Source organism: Psammomys obesus, unplaced genomic scaffold (assembly GCF_907164565.1).
Source record: "Psammomys obesus unplaced genomic scaffold, mPsaObe1.curated_primary_1811, whole genome shotgun sequence".
In the NCBI taxonomy this organism is placed as follows: domain Eukaryota; kingdom Metazoa; phylum Chordata; class Mammalia; order Rodentia; family Muridae; genus Psammomys; species Psammomys obesus.
The window spans coordinates 2,795,165-2,816,661 of record NW_026590062.1 but is presented as its reverse complement, the minus strand read 5'-3'; the positions used below and the strand labels follow the sequence as shown (position 1 = coordinate 2,816,661).

At 54.2% G+C, this 21,497-nt stretch overlaps 1 protein-coding gene across 5 annotated transcripts in view; it reads left to right on the top strand.

Annotated features, from left to right (window-relative positions):
* The window catches only part of Sgsm1 (small G protein signaling modulator 1), a 64,454-nt gene that overhangs the window by 7,413 nt on the left and 35,544 nt on the right, over nt 1-21,497 (top strand). For 4 of the 5 annotated variants that reach the window (XM_055605738.1, XM_055605737.1, XM_055605736.1 and 1 more), the window contains exons 3-8: nt 12,093-12,168; nt 16,681-16,843; nt 17,721-17,873; nt 18,808-18,875; nt 19,078-19,223; nt 19,362-19,493. In XM_055605738.1, the coding sequence (XP_055461713.1) occupies nt 12,093-12,168; nt 16,681-16,843; nt 17,721-17,873; nt 18,808-18,875; nt 19,078-19,223; nt 19,362-19,493 (738 nt within the window). Of the gene's footprint in view, nt 1-12,092; nt 12,169-16,680; nt 16,844-17,720; nt 17,874-18,807; nt 18,876-19,052; nt 19,224-19,361; nt 19,494-21,497 lie in introns of those variants that run through there. The other variant, XM_055605739.1, reaches the window with a different exon arrangement.

Genomic DNA, 21,497 nt, shown 5'->3' with positions numbered 1-21,497 from the left:
ATAAATAAATAAATAAATAAATAAATAAATAAATAAATAAATAAATAAAAGTAAGTCAGATCCCTGGAGCCCTGGTAACTTAGAGACATGCTGATGCTCAGGCCTTGAGTGCACTTCCTTCTGGTTATTATTGTTTAGTAAATTATGCTAATTAGCAAAATTCTAGCAACTTCCATTTACTGAACATGGCTCTTAAGTGATTTCCCCTTCTCATTTAATCACAAAACAGCCCTCCCCATGGACTAGACTGAAGCCCAGAGAGGTTAATAAACACAGACAAGGTCACACAGCTTCAATCAGCCCTAATAAAAGTAGATGGAAAAACAAATCTCCAAAATGAAGGGGGTGAGCAGATTTGTCAGTTCAAGTGTTTGGGGTGAGTAGGTTCAGATACAGCTGCATGCCAGGGTTCCTGATGATGTCCCCAGAAACCTTTGCCTCAGGCTCTGCTGTGTGCTGCCTTTTGGCTGTGTTTGTTGGCTTTGCAAGGAGGCGGCATCCCCCAGGGGTCCCAATCTGCCCATGACATTGACATCACAGCAGGAGAGGGATCTTCCTTTGCTTTGGGTCTGGTCCAGCCGGGATCACAGGGTCCTTTTGTGGCCTCCACAGTGGGGCAGGTTGCTGTCATTGTTCATTGCTGGAGGGGCAGAGTAGAGGAGCATGGGTAGGAGATGGCAGCCTGGGAGCAGGACCTGGGGCTGGAATCACAGCTGCCACAGCCAGAAGGGAGCCGGAAGGGACATCCTGCCTACGCCTGCTTCATCAGGACAGCAGGACACTGGAGGTCAGGGCAGCCCAGCCCCAGTGAGGCTGTGAGGTGCTGAAGCACACACAGAGACACAGACACACATGAAAAAAAAGACACCATGCTTCAATAGTCCCGGTTTCTTTGCAAGTGTTCAGTAGATCCACACAGCTATTGCTACCATATGGGACAACAGGTATACAGAGCATTTCTGGAGAGTTCTGTCACATTCTAGCTATCATACCAAGTGGCTGGTGTGCATTCACGGGTGCAGTATAAAAATATTGCAGCTGTCTGAGGGGCAGGCCTTTGTGTTATCTCATTTTAGAGAGATTTAAATGGAGCACAGAGAAGCGAAGTGAATTGGCTGAGGACACACAGCAGGCAGCAGGATCTAGACCATCTTAAGAACTGCTTTTCCTTTTAAGGTTGGGGAGGGTGAAATCGGCTTCTGCTTAATCGGAGTGTTTTAAGCAACCCCCTGAGGCTCTTATTTTTTTTTTCACACCCTCCCAAGTTTAGATATCCTTTGGGAGAGGGGGTGTCTGTGTGTCTTGCTCATCTACAGGGCTGTGCATCTGGAGATGGGGCGTTGCAAGGGAGCTCAGCCCGAGGTGGGCAGTGCACCTGGGAGATGGCTGCCAGGCTCTGGGGTGTGGGAGGGATGTGAGGCACGATCGGCACTCCTTTTTCCTGGTGTGGAGGAGGCTGGGCTTCTCCTCCCAATCCCCTCATCAGCGAGAAGAGCAGGGTTCCAGGGGCCTGGGGCACTGGGACAGGAGGTAAAGGGGGGGGGGCACAGTTTAGTAGAAACGTCATCAGCTGCCTAGAAGACCTTTCTCTGCGGTTGTGGGGGTTTGGACAGCCCTCAAGTCCTCAGCCGGTCAGGGAAGCATGCCCAGAGTCTATTTATATCCAGCAGGTAAACCATTAACTGTGGCCTGAGCCACAGACCTCCCTCCTGCAGCCCCAATGCCTATTTAGAGCAGGTGGGTTGGGAGCAGGCAGGGAGAAGAGTTCCCAGCTGCAGGGTATCAGGAGGAGGCGCTGTGAAGGAGGCGAGTGGCCTGTTTGCCGGAGGCCCAGGCTCCTTGCCCACACCCTTCCAGTGCAGACAGGGTGAAGCATATATTTCTTCTTCCTTAATAAACTTTTCTTTTTATAGCAGTTCTAGGAAGCCAGTTAAGCTGTGCAGACACTCCCCATCCCCAGACACCCCCCTCCCACCGCACGCCGACCTTCCCCAGGAACTGCTCCTGCTCCTCCTTCACGGGCTCCTTAGAGGCCTGTGGCTTACACGCAGGGTCCTCTCAGCACAGAACCTGCTGCCGCTCGGACGAGTGTGCACAGCAGAGTCCCATCTCTGCCCTGAACATCCTTTGAGTCCCCCCTACTGCCCTCCCCTCCTAAGCCCCGGCAACCTGCGGTCATAGGTTCACCTGTCCCGCCACCCATCCCCCGATCCTCCCCACCATAGGTGACCTGCCCCCACACCTTGTATGTGCACCTGTTCCAGGATGTCGTAGTTTGCCATCAGGCTGGGGCGAAGCCTCTGAGCGCTTCCTCCTTCAGCCTGGTAATCGGCAGGTTCCTCTGACAGCACGATTCCCCCGGCAAGCCTGTGTGTGCCAGGTGGACTGGGAGAGGTGAGCCGTGGTGGCTGAATCAAGCTTCGGGGGGGGGGGGGGGGGGGGGGGGGCTCCGGGGGGCGGCGGGGGGGGGGGGGGGGGGGGGGGGGGCGAATGGGCCTCTATCTGGGCCCTGCTGCTGGGGTCCCCTCCTGAGACAGCCTGGGGCTCCCAGCCTTGATTCAAATCCTGACCTCCCTACATGCCTCACCCGGAGCAGGGAAAGAATGATGACACCCATAATGCAAGGCTGCCGTGGCTCTCCAGGCTCACGTGTGTGACACCCCTACTTGTAGGAAGTGCCTGTGGGTAAATGTTGAGAAAGTGAGTGAGTGAGTGAGTGAATGAATGAATGGGGAAGGGAGGGAATGAATGGGACAGTTTATTGCGTGCTGGGCACAGAATGGACAGGTAATCCAGGCTTTGGGTCTCCATTCCGCACTGCCAAGCTGAGACTCCACAGGTGGCCACTGCCGGTTGCTACTGAAAACACCCCGCAGCCAGGGTGGGAAATGCTTTCAGCAACATCCTCTTGGGATTGCCGATGGGAGGGAGAGGTCTAGCTGCCCCTGAGAGCCTCAAATCCCTTCATGTTGTGTTTTTTTTTTTAATTTTTATTTATTATTTATACAGTATTCTGCCTGCATGCCAGCAAAGGGCACCAGACCTCATTATAGATGGTCGTGAGCCACCATGTGGTTGCTGGGAATTGAACTCAGGACCTCTAGAAGAGTAGACCAGTGCTCATAACCTCTGAGCCATCTCTCCAGCCCCCTGAAATCCCCTTGTTCACACAGCATTTGCATGGAACCTGCACACATCCTGCTGTAGGTTTTAAATCACCTCTAGTGACTTCTAACGGGGAGCTGCACTTTGAGCCTGGGGGATGGGCCCCTCCTGGAGCTGGGGGCTGAGATATGAGCGGGAGGTGGCTAGTGTAGAGAGAGGTGCCTAAGCAGGGGTCAGGCAGTGGGGGTCCCATGTCTTCTGGCTCCTGCAGGACTGGGCACACCTGTGAAGGAGATGGGGTGTGGGGAGGAGGGGGCAGGAGCCACCGTGGAAACAGAGCAGCTTGGAGCAAGCCTCCTCCTCCCTCCAGGCCTGCTTGTAACTGTGGATGGGGTGGGCTTCTCAAAATATTTCCAAGTCCCCTACCCCAACCCCATCCCAGCTCCGGGTGTGTCTCACCCGTAGCAAATGAGAAACGCAGAAGCTGACAGCTTTCCTGCCGTGGGGTCCTCACACCTGCTCCTCCCTTCTTGGAGCTCCGTAGGGGCAGGTGCAGGCAGCTTCTTCTCCCTGCTTTGCATTTGGGGAAACAGAGGCCCACAGTAGTAAATTTGACTTGTCTTTCAGATGGTGGGGAGTCACCATCTCCAGGAAGCCCTCTCTGCCCCCCTTCTTGAGTCTCCTACAGCCAAGGTCTTGTGCTGCAGAGAACCGTCCTCACACTGTCATCAGGTTCTTGGCATCCAAACTCGGGTCCTCACGCTTGCTCAGCAAGCATTTACCTGCCGAGCCATCCACTCAGCCCTCGGAGGTGCCTTTGAGTCAAGCAGAGTTGTAGCACTCCCTGTCCGTCACCCTGATAGTCCAGTGGACACTGAGGTCCCGTTGAGTCACCCTTCCCTCCTCGTAATTCCCTGACAGGGGTTATTTTTAAAGCCACCCAGCAACATCCTGCGGGCATCCGCCATAGCATCCTCCTCTGGAAGGTAGCAGGCAGGGTGCCTAGGGACTCCCGGCTCCATCACTCGCCGACCCTGGGCTTTTGCTGCCCCAGGCGGGTGCCGGCAGGGGCTGGAGGGGGCTTGGCTGGGCCTAGGGGAGTTGGCAGACCTCAGGTGAGCAGAGGCTCTGGGGACATCCACCCAGGCCTGTGAAGTGGCTCCCTATGGGCCAAGTCCAGCGTGTGTGTGTGTCCACCCTTAAGTGTTTGGAAACACCAAAACAGAAGAGAGCATGGGACCCAGACTGCAGCCTGAAAGTAGGTTCCCCCCAGGGTTAGCAAATAACAACTCAGAACACCCAGTTGAGCCTGGATTTCAGAGGAGACAAAGGATTCCTGTAACACTGTACAATATCTGAGACGCACTTTTACTAACACGACCCCCTGCCCCGCCTCTGAAAACTGGGGTCGGGGGGCACCATCCTGGGCTGTGTCTGGCCATTTCTCCCCAAACCCAGAAGGGTTTTTTTCCTGGTCCGTTATGGCAAAACCCTTGCTGATGTTGACCTCTGACAAACCAGTCCCATGGGGGAAAGACGGGAGCTGGAGACAGTTCCGGAACAGAGCTATGGAAGCATCACCGACTAGCGTTAGTGGCTGTAACCCATCATGTATGAGCACCTGCTGTGTACCCAGGGCCTCAACATCTCCAACAGTCATTCGACAAACCGAAGAGTGTAAGAGTCGGAGCAAGATGGTGTCTCCCAAGGACAGAGCATGCTAGGGGACCTCGAGGCAGCCGTCTAGACCCAGTGGCGCTCAACCTTCCCTAGGCCGTGACCCTTTAATACGGTTCCTCGTGTTGTGGTGACCCCCAACCATCGCATTATTTTGTGGCTGCTTCATAACTGTGATTTTTCGACGGTTACGAGTCATAGTGTAAATATTTGACATGCAGGATATCTGATATGTGACCCCTGTGAAAGGGTCATTCGAGCCCAGAGGGGTTTTGACCCACAGGTTGAGAACCGCTGCTCTAGTTGGTTCTAGAAAGAAGGGGTGGAGAATCCTTCCACTCCCTGTGAGTGGAGCCCTGAATCCTTACACAGGCCAGAACTGCCCGGGGCCCCACCTTCACCGTGGGAAACCCAGGCTGGAGGTCACCCTGGGATTTATCAGATTTGACCCGGGTCTAATGGCTCCCAAGGACTCCTTCTGGCTCTATCCCTGTCCCTAAAAGGGCTCGGTTGATTTGGTGGAGGTCTGTGCAGGGTCCTAGGGGAGGCATTCTGTCCGCCGATTCTGAAATTCCTTGCCCAGTTCTGTGAGCTGCGGCAGCGGCTCCCATCCAGGTCAAAGACTTCCCTATAACCTGGGCACCGGGCAGGAGACAAAAATGGGGAGCTACTTTGGAACCTGGCAGAGCCCCAGGTGGGTTGTGGAAGGATACAGGCACCTGGTGGGCATCACACCGGCAGCAGTAGGCCCAGAAACAGCCCTCTGGCTTGGGAGGCCTGCCTGGCTTCCCAGCCTGCCCTGACTCTCTGGAGAGCTGTTCGCCTGTGCTGTTTAAATATTTACAGGTGGAACAAGGGAGGGGGAAGGGCAGGGCTGGCGTCTAAATGCAGGCAGGTGTGGAGGCCTACGTGGAGGGGCAGGGCTGCGAGGCCCCAGGACCAGCTGTGTCCCCGGGCAGCCCTGAGCAGAGACTCACTGGCCCGCGAGCACCCCCTGTGGCGGGCCCATGCCATCTCACGTTCACTGTCCCTGTGGATTACTCTGCTTTTGTTTTGAAACAGCATCTCTGCCTGTAGACCAGGCTTGTATACACAACTTGATCTTCCTTCCCCTTCCCTCGGGTGCCTGAATTCAGTCTGCGTCACCACGCCCAGCTCGGGGTGGGCTCTTAGACTTTTTGTTTTTCTTGTTTGAGGGTTTCTCTGTTTAGCCCTGGCTGTCGTGTAACTCCCACGGTAGATCAGGCTGACCTTGAACTCACAGCAATCCACCTGCTTCTGTGTCCCCACTGCTGGGACTAAAGGCGTGCGCCACCACCTGTTTTTGCTTGTTTTTTTTTTGTTTTTGTTTTTTTTTTTTTTAACTTTTACTTGTTTATTACTTATTGCTTTTACTTAGTTATATATTTACAGCATTTATGTCTGTGCACCATCAGAGGCTCCTCTGGAACTGTAATTACAGCCAGTGGTGAGCCGCTCTTGGGTGCTGGGTACTGAACCCAGGACCTCCAGAAAATCAGTCAGTGGATGTAACCACTGAGCCATCTCTCCAGCCCACCCCCACCCCACCAGTTCATAAAGCACTATGCACGTTTCAAAAGGAATGGACTCTGTCCTGGGGAATGCAGCCGGGAAGCAAATACCCCACAGAGTGGTCACAGGAGAATAAAGGAATTACTGAGTGTGTTGACCCTGAGGCCTCCCAAAAGGTCCCCGAAGGGTGTTGCCAACAGTGCCTTCTCTAGACACCTCATCCTGCCGACTGCCAGCTCAGTGTCTCTCTCTCGGTCTCCCTGTGGGGGAGACGCCCAGCCTTCTTGTGGACTTCCCAGATCCTTAGGTGTTCAGAGCCAGAAGCCGAGTTCTATGCCTGGTGTTCAGAGAGGACTGAGTTCAACCCCAAGTCTGTATGATCCCTGGGGAAGAGCCCCCATTCTCTGAGGCACAGTTCTCTTGTGGAGCTGTTATGGGGAGCCCAAAAGAGACCTCCACTCAGTTTGTAAGTCTGTATTCCAGTTGCCTGGGACTACACACAGGCATTCGGGACCCAAGTGTAGCACCAAGTGTTTAGAACATGGGGTTTTAAAGGCAAAAGAACCAAAAAACAAAAACAAAATAAACAAACAAACAAACAAAAAAAAAAACCAAAACCATATTCTGGTATCTTGTTTATAGCTGCAGGGGGAGGTTTGCACAAGCAGGCAGTTTAACAGAAGCTAAGATGAGTTAGCTGGGGCATCTTGGCCTTAGGTCCTAGAACAAAGTCCAGTAATTTTCCACGGGGCTTCACGTCAAGGAGATCAAATTTCAGTTAAACCTAAAATGGCCTCAGGAAGAATACAAGATGGAGGAACCTTAGCACGGTCTTGGCCCTGTTACAGAGCTAGGGAAGGAATTCACAGATGCTAAGTACGCGATCTATGCCTGAGCCACACACCTCAGCGCTGTTTGTATTTAGAGCAAGGACACCGGGGAAGGTGTTGCCCATGAGCGGTCAGGCCATTGCACGTGCTCAGTGAAACCTCTCTCCCCTTTCAGACTGAAACATGGTCAGTAGCTGGTTGCAAGGCAAGGGCCCGGGACTCCTCGGTCCTTGGGTATGTTACCATGCTTCAGTTTCCCCACCCCTAAAGGAAACTGGAGCAAACTAAGATGGTTGTACTTGCACACAGTCTCTGGAGCTCCGGAGTTGAGGCAAGTGCTGAGTCATGACACTGATCATCATGAAGTCTGCTGTGGGCGGGTAACTCCATTCATAGGGTCACTGCTGAGCTCAAGGCCCCAGATGCCCTTCACAGAGACCACATACAACCAGCAGTGCTGTTTCAAGCCTTCAACCCTAGAACGTGGCGGGGGGTGGGGGGGAGGAGAGGCTGGGGTGTCTGGAGTTGCAAGGTCATCCCTTGCTATTTAGAAAGTTTGAGGCCAGCCTGGGCTACAAGAGCCCCTTCCTCAAAAACAAACAGGATGCCCACTCTGTGCTGTGGGTGCCCTGCCAGCCCTCTCGTCCACATTGTCCTCAAGGCAGCAGTGCAGAACAGGCCTCTCTTCACAGAAGGGCGGGCATCCTGAAGGGCCAGCACAGTGGACTCAGCTGGGTGGAACTAGAAAACCCAGGCAGGGTTGTGGCTCCAGGGTGGCATCTCTATCATGCCATGTGCTCTAGACCAAAGCTTAGAAAATCCTGCAGGCCCTCAGGGATCAGGATGGTACCCCATGGCCACACACCCCCACCCCCCAGCAGCCCTGGGCTGCACTAACCTAAATTTCCTGAGCTGAGACTTCAAGGCTGCACCTCGGAGCCTGCCAGGGTAAAAGGGCTAGCCTCCAACCCTCCTCCCCAGGGTGTTCTGCCCAAGGGCCATCCAGTGGGCTCCTCTCCCTCAGAGTGGGCACAGCCTCCTGCCCTCCTCCACAGGCTTCGGTGACCTGTGGGAGGGAGGCTTCCACCCCTGTGGCCACTCACCAGGCTTTTCAACTTCCCTTCCTAGCCTCGGCTAAGCCTGCCATTAACTTCTGTGAAATAATTTAGCAAGACCTGGGGGAGGGGCAGCCCAGGTGGGAGGGTCTCAGTTGTTGCTGCCTTCCCTCTGCCATCCCCCGCCCCGCCCCCTCGAAGCCCCGCCCCAGATGATGCCCCGCCCCACATGCCACCCCCTGGGCTCCGTGGGGCTGTATAATCTCAGGAATGGGACTCAGCATCTCTAAGTCTCCTCTCATGGCCGTCAACATGCCGTGTGTGCGTACAGTTGGGTCAAGGTGCCAGTAGGAAACAGATGGCTCCCCAAAACCGCTTTCAGGAAAACGAGTTTAATAAAGAGGTTGTTGAGAGGGTAGGGCCCTGGGAGACATCGGGCAGGTGAGGGAACAGTGAGGACCAGGAGTCAGCACTACCTTTCATGATGACCTGGACAGAGAGGAGGGAGGAGAGGGCAGAAGGGGCAATTGTGCGGTCAGGCTGCAGACAAGGGTCCTTCCGTCCTGAGGGGGGCCCTGCCCCCCCTCACTGTCTTCTCTTCCCTTCTAATATTCCAATGCAGTCTGAGCATGGGTGAGAGCTGCCCACTCTCACTTGAGCCACTGACAGTGAAATGACCCAGGGAGGAGCCAAGAATTGAGCTGAGCCTCTGTGGTCCCCAGATCTTCCTCCAGGATGGCCTTGTCTGGCCGCATCCCCACCACTCACTCTCCATGCACGCAGGAAGTGACCCATGGGACACAGAGCCCAGGCCCTTCTTCCCACCCTGCTGTGGTTTCAGGGTGCTCTTCTGCTCTCTGTTGTCCCCTGCGACACCCTTTCAGTGCAGCTCAGCAGCTCTGGGTGGACATTAATTCAGCAGAGGTGAACAGAAGGGAAGTGGCCCCTCTGTGGATGCCCGGGGGGAGGAGAGGAGCCAGAGAGGCCCTTCAGAGCTGCCCAAGGGGGACAAAGGTGCTGGGTCTTACACCCCACAGAAGTCACCTGGGAAGGAGTGGGACCTGGGAGAAGCCTTCTCTGCGGCTGAGTGGCTCACTGGTCCAGTCAAAGGTACAGAGGTGAGGAGGACACAGATCCTGAGGCTGCTGATGGTGGGTGCTTTTATTTGCTTGGGCTATTGTAACAAGACACCACAGGCAGACTGACAAGCTGAGGCTGTGAAGGAGGGACCAGCCAGGCCTTGATTCTTGGCCTCTAGATGCCATTTTCTCCCTGTCGCTAGGCCATCTTTCCCCTGGACTGTCCTGTTTCCCTATTTCCCTCTTCATTTGGGGACGCTGCTCAGACTAGACTAGGGGCCACACTGATGACTTAATTTTCTTTCCTAAAGCGATCATATTCTGAGTCAGTAGGAGGCAATGTTTTAAAATAACCAGTGTGGGGAAGAAAAGACAACCCCAACACACAGCCAGCGGGGGAAGGGACCTGTCACCGTGAGAGGGTTTGGGGGTGCAAGAGAAACAGCAGGGGAAAGGATGGGAGGAGGAGAGATGGCCTAGATAGTAGAGGCAGGCAGGTCCGAGGACACCCAGTGTCTGGAAACAGAACTCACCAAGGCTGTTCTCCACCCCTGTTCCCCAGCGCTGAGCCCTGAGAGAAAGCTGAGTGTCTGCCACATGTCCTGAGGAGGCTCATGGCTTCCTTTGGGGACACAGAGCAGATGGGGCCTGGCATCTCCACATACCGCCTGTCAGCAGGGCTGCTACGTCAGAGCGGCCCCAGGGGAGACAGGCAAACGGCTGCCCCGGAAGAACAGGACCACACCTGATTTAGAGACGGCGGCTGCTGTGTCTTCAGGAGCCTGGAACGCCACACTGTGGGGCTGTCCGCCAGTCAGCTGTCCCAGGCTAGACCACCTTGGGCAGGAAGGCTGGGTCAGGATGCAGAGGACATTGGCCTGGTGGAGCCAGACTCATTGCAGGGTCAGCAAGCTGCTGCCCCGCCGCCAGACCTAGCCCTCTGCTTGCTTTTCTTTCTTATTTCTTTACCTGTTTACATTATCTGTTGTGTGCAGGCGAGCATGCAGGCAGAGGTCAAAGGACAACTTGTGAACGTCCGTTCTCTCCTTCCACCCTGTGGGTCCCAGGGATCGGACTCAGAAGGTCAGGGTTGGCAGGATGTGTCTTTACCCACTGAGCCATCACGCTGGCCGGATTCCTTCGTGTTATCTCTGTGGCAATCTTTAGTGTTTCCTCCCCTCTACTGTCCCGGGTTTCTTTCGCCGTATTCCTAACTCCTAGGAAGTAAAGCTGAGTTGCAGTCTGAGGTCTTCCCTCTTTTAACGTCATGGCTCCCCACTCTAATTTCTCTTCGGCACTGTTCTCCCACTCGGAGTGTGTGTGTGTCGGCGCGCTGTCTTCGTTCACGTTTGCCTCATGGCATCTGCCAACACCGCCTGTGAATTCTCTGACTGGCAGATGAGCTGTTTCATGTCGGCACATTTGTGGGTTTTCTGTTGTTCCCCTCCACCCCACCTCCCCGCTTTTGACTTCCAGTTTCATTCCACTGCACTCACGGAAAAGATTTGGCGGGAGGTGTGGCTCCGTGGTAGAGCGCTTGCCTAGCGTGTGTGAGGCCGTGGGTTCAAATCTCGAAGCCACACCTGTAAAACAGGGTGACTTCACAGGCCTCGCAGCAGGGTTCCTGCCGAGAACAGCTCCTGGTGACACCGGGCTGGGCTGCTGTCACTGGTCAAAGAGCCGGCCTGTTGTTCCCAGGGCTGGTGTTGACTCGGGTGGGTGGGCAGCACCATGCCGCCTCTGAGCACCTGGTGGTATGTGACGGAGCATTGGTGATGCTGTCTGCACCTCCAGGAAGAGGCAGCAGGGTCTGGGGCACCTCCGTCAGGCAGCTGTGTGGGGATCCAGGACTTGGCTGCCTTTGCCCTATTCTAGAGGCCCTGGGGTGGATTTATGGGATAAGTAGGACTTTGGGTCACCTTTTGACCTCGGTCTCAAGGTGGGGAAACTGAGGCCCAGAAAGAAGGGCTTTGCTTGAATCCCACAATGCCTCTAGGAACAGCGGGGTGCAAGTCCAGGTAAGCCAGGGGATGTCCAAGCCCCAGAGGCCACTACTGTTGATGAGGCCAGCTGTCCTGGGATGCCTCCCTGGAGTCATTCAACAAGTGCTGGTGGGGACTGAGTGTGGTCAGGAAAGGCCACAGCCTGTGATGTGGACCCAAGCTGGGAATCCGTCTTTGTCTGCTCCTTTCCTCCATTGCTGGCAAGTGGTCTATCTTGAGCCTCTATTTCCCAAAGCTCACCCACAAAGCTGCTGGGTTCCCATGAGGGATTTGAACCCAGGTCTCCCAGATCCCATAATTTACTGTTCCCACGACACCCTCCTCATCCCTCTATCTTCAAACTCACCATGCACGCCGGCGGTCTTTACTGAGCACCTAATACGCACCGTGGATAAGGCAACGGGCAAGGCAGGGGCACTTGTATTCTGGACGGGAGATGCAGACAAGGACAAGAATCAGAGTGGGAACGGTGGTGAGTCCGTTAAAGGACCTGCGACGGAGATTGGATAGGAACAGTTTTGGGAACTTCGTGCAGGGAAGGGCATTTTGTGTGACGAATGGAAGAGGTCATAGGCCTCCATGGAAATGAAGTAAAATGGGGGCAAAGGGGATGTAGCTGTCAGCCACCAATCTGCCTGAGATCAGAGGCTGTGGAAGGACCAGGGGGTTACCCAAACACTCCAGAGAGCCCGCAGACACCCCTGCGTGTGTGTGTGTGTGTGGGGGGAGTGGCAGTGGCGGCTGGGGCCCTGGGGTGCGGCCTCCCATCCAGTCAGTCTCTCCCCCCAACCCTCGATGTGCGCCCTGCAGGTGAAGCAGATCATGGAGGAGGCCGTCACCCGAAAGTTTGTCCATGAGGACAGCAGCCACATCATCTCCTTCTGTGGTGAGTGGTGGCCGTGGGGGCGGCGCACCTATGAGCCAGCTCCTGCGTCACGTCGAGCTTTGTGGCTCTGAAGTTATTTTGGGATCCCGGAGGCACTCTGCAGGAGGAAGCGGATTCAGAGATGCAGAACTGTGGGAGAAGGGGTTGAGGTCACCTCCTCCCTCTGCCCCCGCTGGCTGGGTAAAGGGTGGAGCGAAAGGATCCCCCACGCAGCTCAGTTGGTAGAGTGTTTGCCTCAAAGGCACATACCCCCAGATTCCATCCCCTAAATTGCATAAAGCCAGGCATGGTGGCACCAGCCTGTCACCCCAGTAGGGGGCAGGAGCATCAGAAGATCAAGGTCATCATCAGGTATATATTGATTCCCAGCCAGCCTGGGCCGCAGAGGAGCCTGTGACAGATAATTGGGTATGGGGGATAAGCAGCCTCTGAGGCATCTTGAGACTCACACTCAGCAGCCTGAGCTTGGAAGGCTTGGAATCCCAAGCGTGACTCAGACACACACTAATACACACACACACACACACACACACACACACACACAGCCATCAAGCCAGCCCTGCTCTTGAGGAGCCAGGTTCTCACTGTGTCTGGATGATGGCCAGAGTCAGGGCTCCCTGAGCCAGAGGTCACCTCCAGCTCACAGTGGGTGGCCTTTAGAGCAGAACCGCCCATCTTTCTCCTTGGAACTTGAGTGAGTGGAATGTCTGTCTCATTGGAAGTGCACGCGTTGGGGATTTCCCTCAGATACCTGAGCAAGGACACCTACCCAGCCTCCCCACTTATATCCACAGAGCTGGGCACCACCAGTGGGGCTGATGAGGCGTGGAGCATGCTGGGGGCCAGAACAGGGGGTAGTGGGGGTAGTATTTCAGCTTCCACTTCTATATAACTATCCACCACAGAAGAAAGGCAGGGCAGGAACCTGGAGGCGGGAGCTGGTGCAGAGGCCGTGAGGGCTGTTGCTTACTGGCTTGCTCAGCCCACTTTCTTGTAGAAGCCAGGACCACCAGCCCAGGGATGGCACCACTCCCACTCGTAGGAGGCTGGACCATCCCACACCTATCAATCAAAAAGATCCCCTATGGGCTTGCCTACCAGCCAATCTTGATGGAGACATGCTCTCACTTCCAAGAGGTCTCTGCTGGTGTCAGGATGACAACCCCAACCCAGAGTAATCTTGGACAAAACCCCCAATTCATTTAGGTTTCTTTGGAGTGTACGTGTAATGTGTGTGTGTGTTCACATGTACATGTGTTTGTGAGACAGAGGTTGACCATGGGGGTGTCTTCCTTATCTTCCTTAGTTACTCTCCTTACTGCTTTTGACACAGGGTCTCTCACGGAACCCAAACCTCACCATTTTCTCTCAATTGGCAGGCCAGCAAAGATCTCATGTGGAAAGTGGAGGGTGTCGATTTAAACATAAATGCACAGCTGGGCGCACTCAGGGAGACAGAGGCAGGCCAATCTCTGTGAGTTTGAGGCCAGCCTGGTCTACAGAGTGAGTTCCGGGACAGCCAAGGCTATACATAGAAACCCTGTCTCAGGAAAAAATAAAAAATAAAAAAAATAAATACACACACTTGCATTTATGTTATTAGCTTAGAATATTTTATTTACATAAAATGTATTTTTGTATGTTATATGCTTGTGCTGGGTTTTTATTTTTCTCCTGGGTGTTTCTATCTGAGGATAAGATGACATGTTGAGACTTGCTGACACAGCTGTCAGTTAAGCTACAGAGGAAGACAGCGCAGTGAAAGAATTACTTAGCCAGGCCTTGTGGCACAGAGCTGAAACCCCAAGCACTCAGGAGGCTGAGGTGGGATGGAGGGAAAGCCCACGGCCAGGCTGGGTAACCTAGTGAGACCCTCCCTGTGTCTCAATTACCTATTTTTTTTTTCCTACAACAAAATACCATGACCAAGGCAAGCTAGAGAAGAAAGCCTTTAATGTGGACTTAACAGTTCAGAGGGCTAGTCCGTGGCCATCGTGGTTGGGAGCATGGCCACAGGCAGGCAAGCATGGCTCTGGAGCAGTAGCTGAGAGCTTGTGTGATATCCACAACTGTGAGGTAGAGAGAGAGTGACTGGGGATGGCTTGGGCTTTTGAAGCCTCATTGACACACCTCCTCCATCAAGGCCACACCTCCTAATCCTTCCCAAATAGTTCCACCAACTGGGGACCAAATAGTCAAATGTATGAGCCTATGAAGGCCATTCTCATTCAAACCACCACACCCTGTCTCAAAGTTAAGAAGGTCTCGGGGGCCCTCTGGTAGAGTACTTGTCTGGCATGTAGCTGGCTCCGTCCCCAGCCCTTCACACCAAATCTAGCATTCAGGACACAGGGACAGAGGCAGGTGGATCTCTGTGAGTTTAAGGCCACCCTGGTCTACATGAAGAATTCCAGGCCTGCCACAGCTATATGGTGAGACCTTGGCTCAAAAGTAATAACAAAAAGAATTCTCTATCTGATCCAAGATTTTTTTTTGGGGGGGGGTGGATTGAAAGGCATTAAATAAAGTACAGGGGACTCTGGGAGCTTTTTAAAATTCTTTGTTCCTGGGGCCATTGTCAGGAAGAACTGAACAAGCATATTCAAAGCCCAGTAACCGATCAGCTGATCCTTAGAGTACCACAGGGGTCAGGTCTTACGGAAGCCCCAGGGAGCCTGCCCAGAATGCCTGCCTGCATGTGCTCCTTCGAAATGAGGTACCTACAACTCAAAATGAAGATCCAGTGACAAAAGACAAGCAGCAAGTACCCAAGGGCCTGGTGTCTCTCTGTGTGTGTGAGCTTTGCCAAATGCAGGCCGGCTCCCCATTCCAGGACATGCCCACCTGAGCTCTCACTGCACAGCTGTGTTACAAGCCCAGGGCAGGGACGGTTCTAACAGTGCCTACCACCCAGCAGGCCTGTCATAAAAATAAGGCCTTCCTGTATACTCGATTTTTCAGTGAGCATTGAGTATGCACCTAGTGTGTACCTGTGGGAAACAGAAGGAGTGTAGAAGGTTCCCAGAAATGCCAGGAGTAAGTTAGGGGCCGTCAGAGCGGCCTGCACATTTTCTAGAAGGGCTCACTTAAGCCCGGAGTGGGAAAGCCATCTGCCTGAGCTCACACAGCGAGTCAAGAGCAGAACCCAGAATACAGCAGGCATCCTCTGCTGAAGCAGGGCCAGGGGGAGTGCCCAGGGGAACAAATGGGCAGCTAGAGCAACCGCTGCTCCTTCTCAGCTTCCTCTGTGCAAGCACGAGTGTGCTGGATACACGCCTCAGGCTTGGGTTTGAGCTCTGTCCCCACACCTTACCCTCAGTCCAGTTTGCCTTTTTGAGTCTCAGTGTCCACACCTGAAAAGTGGAAATGGTTTTCTACTTGGCCATGACAGAAATTAAACATGGCTTATAAATTAACTGTCATATCACAGTGATGGTGGTGGTAAAGATGGTGATGATGGCGGTGATGATGGCGGTGATGATGGTGGTGATGATGATGGTGATGATGGTGGTGATGACAATGATGGTGATAAAGATGGTGATGATGGTGGTGATGATGGTAACAATGGTGATGGTGACAATGGTGATGGTGATGATGGTGGTGATGATGGTGACAATGGTGATGGTGATGATGATGGTGATGACGGTGGTGATGACAATGTTGGTGATAAAGATGGTGATGATGGTGATGATGATGGTGATGATGGTGGTGATGACAATGTTGGTGATAAAGATGGTGATGATGGTGATGATGATGGTGATGATGGTGGTGATGACAATGTTGGTGATAAAGATGGTGATGATGGTGATGGTGATGATGATGGTGATGATGGTGGTGATGACAATGTTGGTGATAAAGATGGTGATGATGGTGATGGTGATGATGGTGGTGATGATGATGGTGACAATGGTGATGGTGACAATGGTGATGGTGATGATGATGGTGGTAATGATGGTGAGGATGGTAGTGACCCTGGTGGTAATGGAGATGATGGTGATAACGATGCTGCTGGTAAGGCAGATGGCAATAATGACAGTGTCAACAGCTGGTGAACATGACTGTGGTGATGATGATGGCGTCGATGGTGATGGTGCGTTTCTTTGGCTCAGGCGAGGTTCAGGAGCCCTTTGGCCCAGCCTCCTCTCTTTTCTTGGCGGCAGTGATGGCTAACGCTCATGAGGAGCTCACGGTGCCGGCTCTGAGTCTCGAGCACTTTGTCAGCTGTCCTGACAGCATGGTGATGGGTTTCTTCCTTCTCATCGCTCCTCCTCAGGAAAGGCTAAGGCAGAACGAGAGGAAGTCATGGCTGTAGTCAGGCAAGCTGAAAGAGGACATGAGCAGAGATGCCTGTGTGTGTGTGTGTGTGTGTGTGTGTGTGTGTGTGTGTGTGAACCACGACCCTCCCTCCACTCCGTCGGCACATGGATGCATTTTCTCTGTAGTGTCGTGACTCCTTGTGCTAGAGAGCGTGGACGAGAGCCAGGACGGCTGCTGACTGTTGTGTCCCCACAGCGGCCGTGGAGGCCTGCGTGCTGCACGGGCTGCGGCGGAGGGCCGCCGGCTTCCTGCGCAGCAACAAGATCGCTGCGCTCTTCATGAAGGTGGGCAAGGGCTTCCCCCCGGCCGAGGAGCTGAGCCGAAAGGTCCAGGATCTGGAGCAACTCATTGAGAGCGCGTGAGTGTGGCATGGGGAGACACGCCCAGAAGGTGCACGCTGGCTCCTGTCTCCATCCCAGGACGTGACTGTTGAGAGAAGCAGTGCCAAATGGAAACCATGTTCTATTTTATCTGCGTGTGTGTATGTGTATGATGTGCCTGTGTGTGTGTGTGTGTGTGTGTGTGCACATGGGTGGAGATCAGAGGCTGAGGTAAACTTGATCACTCTATGCTACTGAGACAAGGTCTGTCACTGGAACTCAGAGCCAGCTCTGTTGGTCTAACCTACCCTGGAGAACCACGGCAAAAGGGCTTTGAGGGGAGCTGGGCACACAGCCTGGGCTGCGGCCTGTTGGACCGTGGAGCCTTCGGATGGTGGTTGGGGTGCTGCTGAGGCTGGGATTGGGGTGAGGTCATGGGGGCTACCTTCCCAAGGTCTTTGCAGGAACTGAAAAATTTAAGCCTCCTTGGCCAGCATTCCTCTCCAAGAGGGTGCAGGGAGGGGAAGGAGAGGGAAGCAGAGGCAGCAGAGAGGAGGGAGGGACAGCAAGGACAGAGGTGGGCCTCTGACCTCCCAGCTGGCAGAACTTACATCGTCCCCTCAGCCTTGGCCACTCTCTGCCTGCAGTTTTCACTGTCACAGCCACCTTCACCCTCACCACCTATACTCCCCCACACCCCCTTCCCCACCCTCCCCCTCCACCCCCAGTCTCACCTCCACCCCACCCTCCCATCCCCACCCTCACCCCCACTCCCACCCCCACCCTCACTCTCCACGCCCCATCCCTCCCCCACCATCCCCAAGCCCCTCCCACCCCATCCGCCAGCTAGGAGGGTACTTGTTCTGGCGGTTCCCTGTTTCCTGAGTGTGTTCTCTCCTCCGGCTGGCCTTAAAGGCGAAACCAGATCCAGGGCCTGCAGGAGAATGTGCGGAAGCTGCCGAAGCTGCCCAACCTGTCCCCGCTGGCCATCAAGCACCTGTGGATCCGCACCGCCCTGTTCGAGAGGGTCCTGGACAAAATCGTCCACTATCTGGTGGAAAACAGCAGGTGAGAGACCCACCCGCTGTGCTCTGCCGCCACCTGCTGGCCGTTCTGGGAACCGCACCCTCGAGAATAAACAAGTCTAGTTCCTCACCCCAACCCCCTCCCGGAGGTTTGAAAAGGCTTAAACAAAAGCTTTCTGCGTTTTTGACCCTGAACTTGAAAGCTGGGCAGGATTCAGGTGTTGAAGAGCGATGTGAAAACAGGGGCTTCACATTTAGGGCAAGATGGAGGGATCTTGGATCCCGCCCTTCTGCAACCCCCTCTACTTGATAGCTGTTTGAGGGCAGGACAGCCTTCCTCTGTGTGCAGTGGTCTCTGGGGATTTAAAAAAAAAAAAAATGGAGCGGTTTACAGAGAAGTGGGGCTAGATACTTCCTCCCCTGGCTCGGTGTCCATCCCGATAAGGGTGGTTACGGATCGCTGTGAGCCACCACGGGGGTGCTGGGAATCGAACCCACGGCCTCTACAAGAACAATGAGCACTTAACTGTGGAGCCACCCGCCCACCCTGAGATAACTCTTCTATCAGTATATTAATATTTATGATTTCATCCCACCAAGCCTCTCACAAACAAGACCATCAGCAAACCGTCAGCGTCGACACTGTACTGATGACATCACACATCCATCAGAGCCAAATCCCAGAGGTTTGGGGCTGACGTTTGTCTTGAGCTAACAGGCTAGGACAGTCGGTTAGCACGGCCTTGGAGCCTACACCCTGGCTAGACGGCATTTAATTGCCTTGGTAACAGAAGGACAGCGTCACCCGAGAACCTTACCTCTGACTCCTTTGCTCTCCTAAAATTCTCCCAGTTTAGTGAGCTGGTGCCCCAGAGCTCCAGGCCGGGCACCCTTCCCCACCCTCTGCAGCTGAGGCTCTGAGCTGGGCGCCCTCTGCTGGTCTCCATGCAGACCTGCATGTCCTTTCCTCCCCTCAGTAAGTACTACGAGAAGGAGGCGCTCCTGATGGACCCCGTGGACGGTCCCATCCTGGCATCTTTGTTGGGTAAGCGCTCGGCTGTGCGCTGCATCTGGTCCTCTACTCTTGGGGCTGGGGGCCTGTCTCTTGCTCTGGCGTCTTCCTGCTGGACTCTGGGGCGTCCTCACTGCCTGGAGGGAGAGGGAGTCATCTGGGGGAGCCTGTTCTGAGGCAATCGGGTGGGGGCGCTTTGGGGGACTCCAGGCTCCCAGCCCTGTGTGCTCCACAGTGGGGCCCTGTGCCCTGGAGTATACCAAGATGAAGACAGCAGACCACTTCTGGACCGACCCCTCTGCCGATGAACTGGTCCAGAGACACCGGATCCACAGCTCACACCTGAGACAGGACTCTCCCACCAAGCGGCCAGCACTCTGTGTGAGATGGGTGGGCAGTGGGAGGGTCGTGGACACTCTGTGTGAGGTGGGTGGGCAGTTGGTCTTGGGGCAGGGGACAGGGTGAGAGGCCTGGAGGTGACTTGCGGGCTCACCCCTCGCTCTCCCATCCTCCCACCAGATCCAGAAGAGGCATTCGAGTGGCAGCATGGATGACCGGCCGTCCATCTCCGCACGGGACTACGTCGAGTCCCTGCACCAGAACTCCAGGGCCACCCTGCTCTATGGCAAGAACAATGTTCTGGTTCAGCCAGTAAGTTTCAGTGTGCCTAGATGATGCTCTGAGGATGTGGCTACAGGTTATGAGGGCAGGAGAGGTCCCTCTAACACCGGGTTGTCCACCCCTTTATTTGTCCATTCATCCGCCTGCTTATTTATATACTCACCCACCTATCTGCTCACTCGTATATGTACCAACAACTCCATCTATACATCTGTTCATCTACCAATCTAACTAACCACTCATCCAACCCCCATGTGTTGTTTTAATCACCCAGTAGCATCTCCATCGATCCATCCACCCATCCATCCATCCATCCATCCATCCATCCATCCATCCACACATCCATCCATCCATCTACCCGTATCCATCCATCCATCCATCTATCCATCCACACACCCATCCATCCAAGGACGTATCCATCCACCCACCCATCCATCCACCCACCCACTCACCCACCCATCCATCTGACCACTCACCCAACAATCTCTCCCTTCCTCCACTTGCCAACACCTCCATAATGCATAACTACGTTTGCTTGCCCACCATCATCTGTCTAGCCAGCCCCCCTACTTGTTTATTCATCCATTTGCCAATTTGCCAGTAAGCTATCATTCATCCATCCACACCCCTGTATATCTGTTCCTACATCTGGCTGTGTGTTTTTCATCCAGCATCTATCCTCTCTCTCTCTCTCTCTCTCTCTCTCTCTCTCTCACACACACACACACACACTCACACACTCACACACATCCATCTATATATAAGGACATAGGGCAATATCTCTAGCTAGCTGCCCTGCCAGTCAGCTCTTCCGTTCTCTGCACCCCCCCACCATTTGTCAATCTATCTGTGTTTACATTGACCCAGTTTCTATCCACCCACCTGCTTGTCCACTTCTTTTCCAGTCCATCCCTACACCCCTGTCCATCAGGCCATCCCATCCGCCTGGCTGTCACTCAGCAAACCCTTACCCAGAGCCTCTGTGTGGCAGAGACACCTACCCAGTGCTGTGTGAAGTGCCGGAGCTGCACTAACTATAGGGGTGGCAAAGCTGAAGCCCGCACGAGGGGCAGGATTACAATGTGCTCTCGCACCAGCTACTCCGATGAATCGGTTGCTTTCTGTGCTCCAGCAGCTGGCTGGGCACAAGGGCAGAGCCTGAGGCCTCTGAGGCAGTGTCCTTTGCTGTCATCTCCTCCTGGTCATTGGCTCACAGTCAGTGTGTCGTTCTGGCTCAGCTGGAAGGAAGTAGGGAGAGGTCCCGGCTCTGTGATCACGGCCTCAACCACTGTGTGACCCTGAGCAGGTCATTTGCGCCGAGGGCTGTTATACCGGCATCACGGCGGGTACAATGTCTTAAGTCATTATTCAGGAAGCAATGAGTTTGAGATGTAGCCGCTTTTCAGATGACCAGCTATAAGCTTCCAATGCTGAGGACTGGGGTCCAATTCAGGGGTAGAGGGCTAAGTTCGCCCAAGGCTCCATCCACAGCATGAGGGCCGGAGTAAAGAGAGAGAGACCATGAGTCATCAAGATATCGAAAAATGACCCTACTCTGGTGACAGAGAGCCATGGTGGCCGTGGACCATATATGGCTCATAAAGCCCAAAGTATTTCCTGCCAGACCCTCAACACAAAAATTTTGTTGACCTCTTACCCAGCAGTCCTGGGAAGCACAGAATGTCCAGTGTTGTCTCTGATGAGGGCCTGAAGGCCCACAGAGTGTGGTGCTGTCTCTGCTTTCCAGAGGGATCTGGGGCTCTGTGACCTGGAGAGATGAACAATGGGCTGCCACCCTGTTCCCGAATCCAAGTCACAATAGCTCTGCCTTCCGATGCTGAATCACGGCCTCCTCTGTCAGGAGACGTTCAAAACTCACTCGTGTGTCCGCCTTTCGAAATAACAGCCCTGCTTGAGCCCAGTTGAGGGGATGACTGTCAGCAGTGATTGAGCCTGTGTGTAATCATGCAGTGACAGCCACTTCACAGCCATGAGACGCCACAGCCATGAACATACACGTCCCAAGTCAGGGAT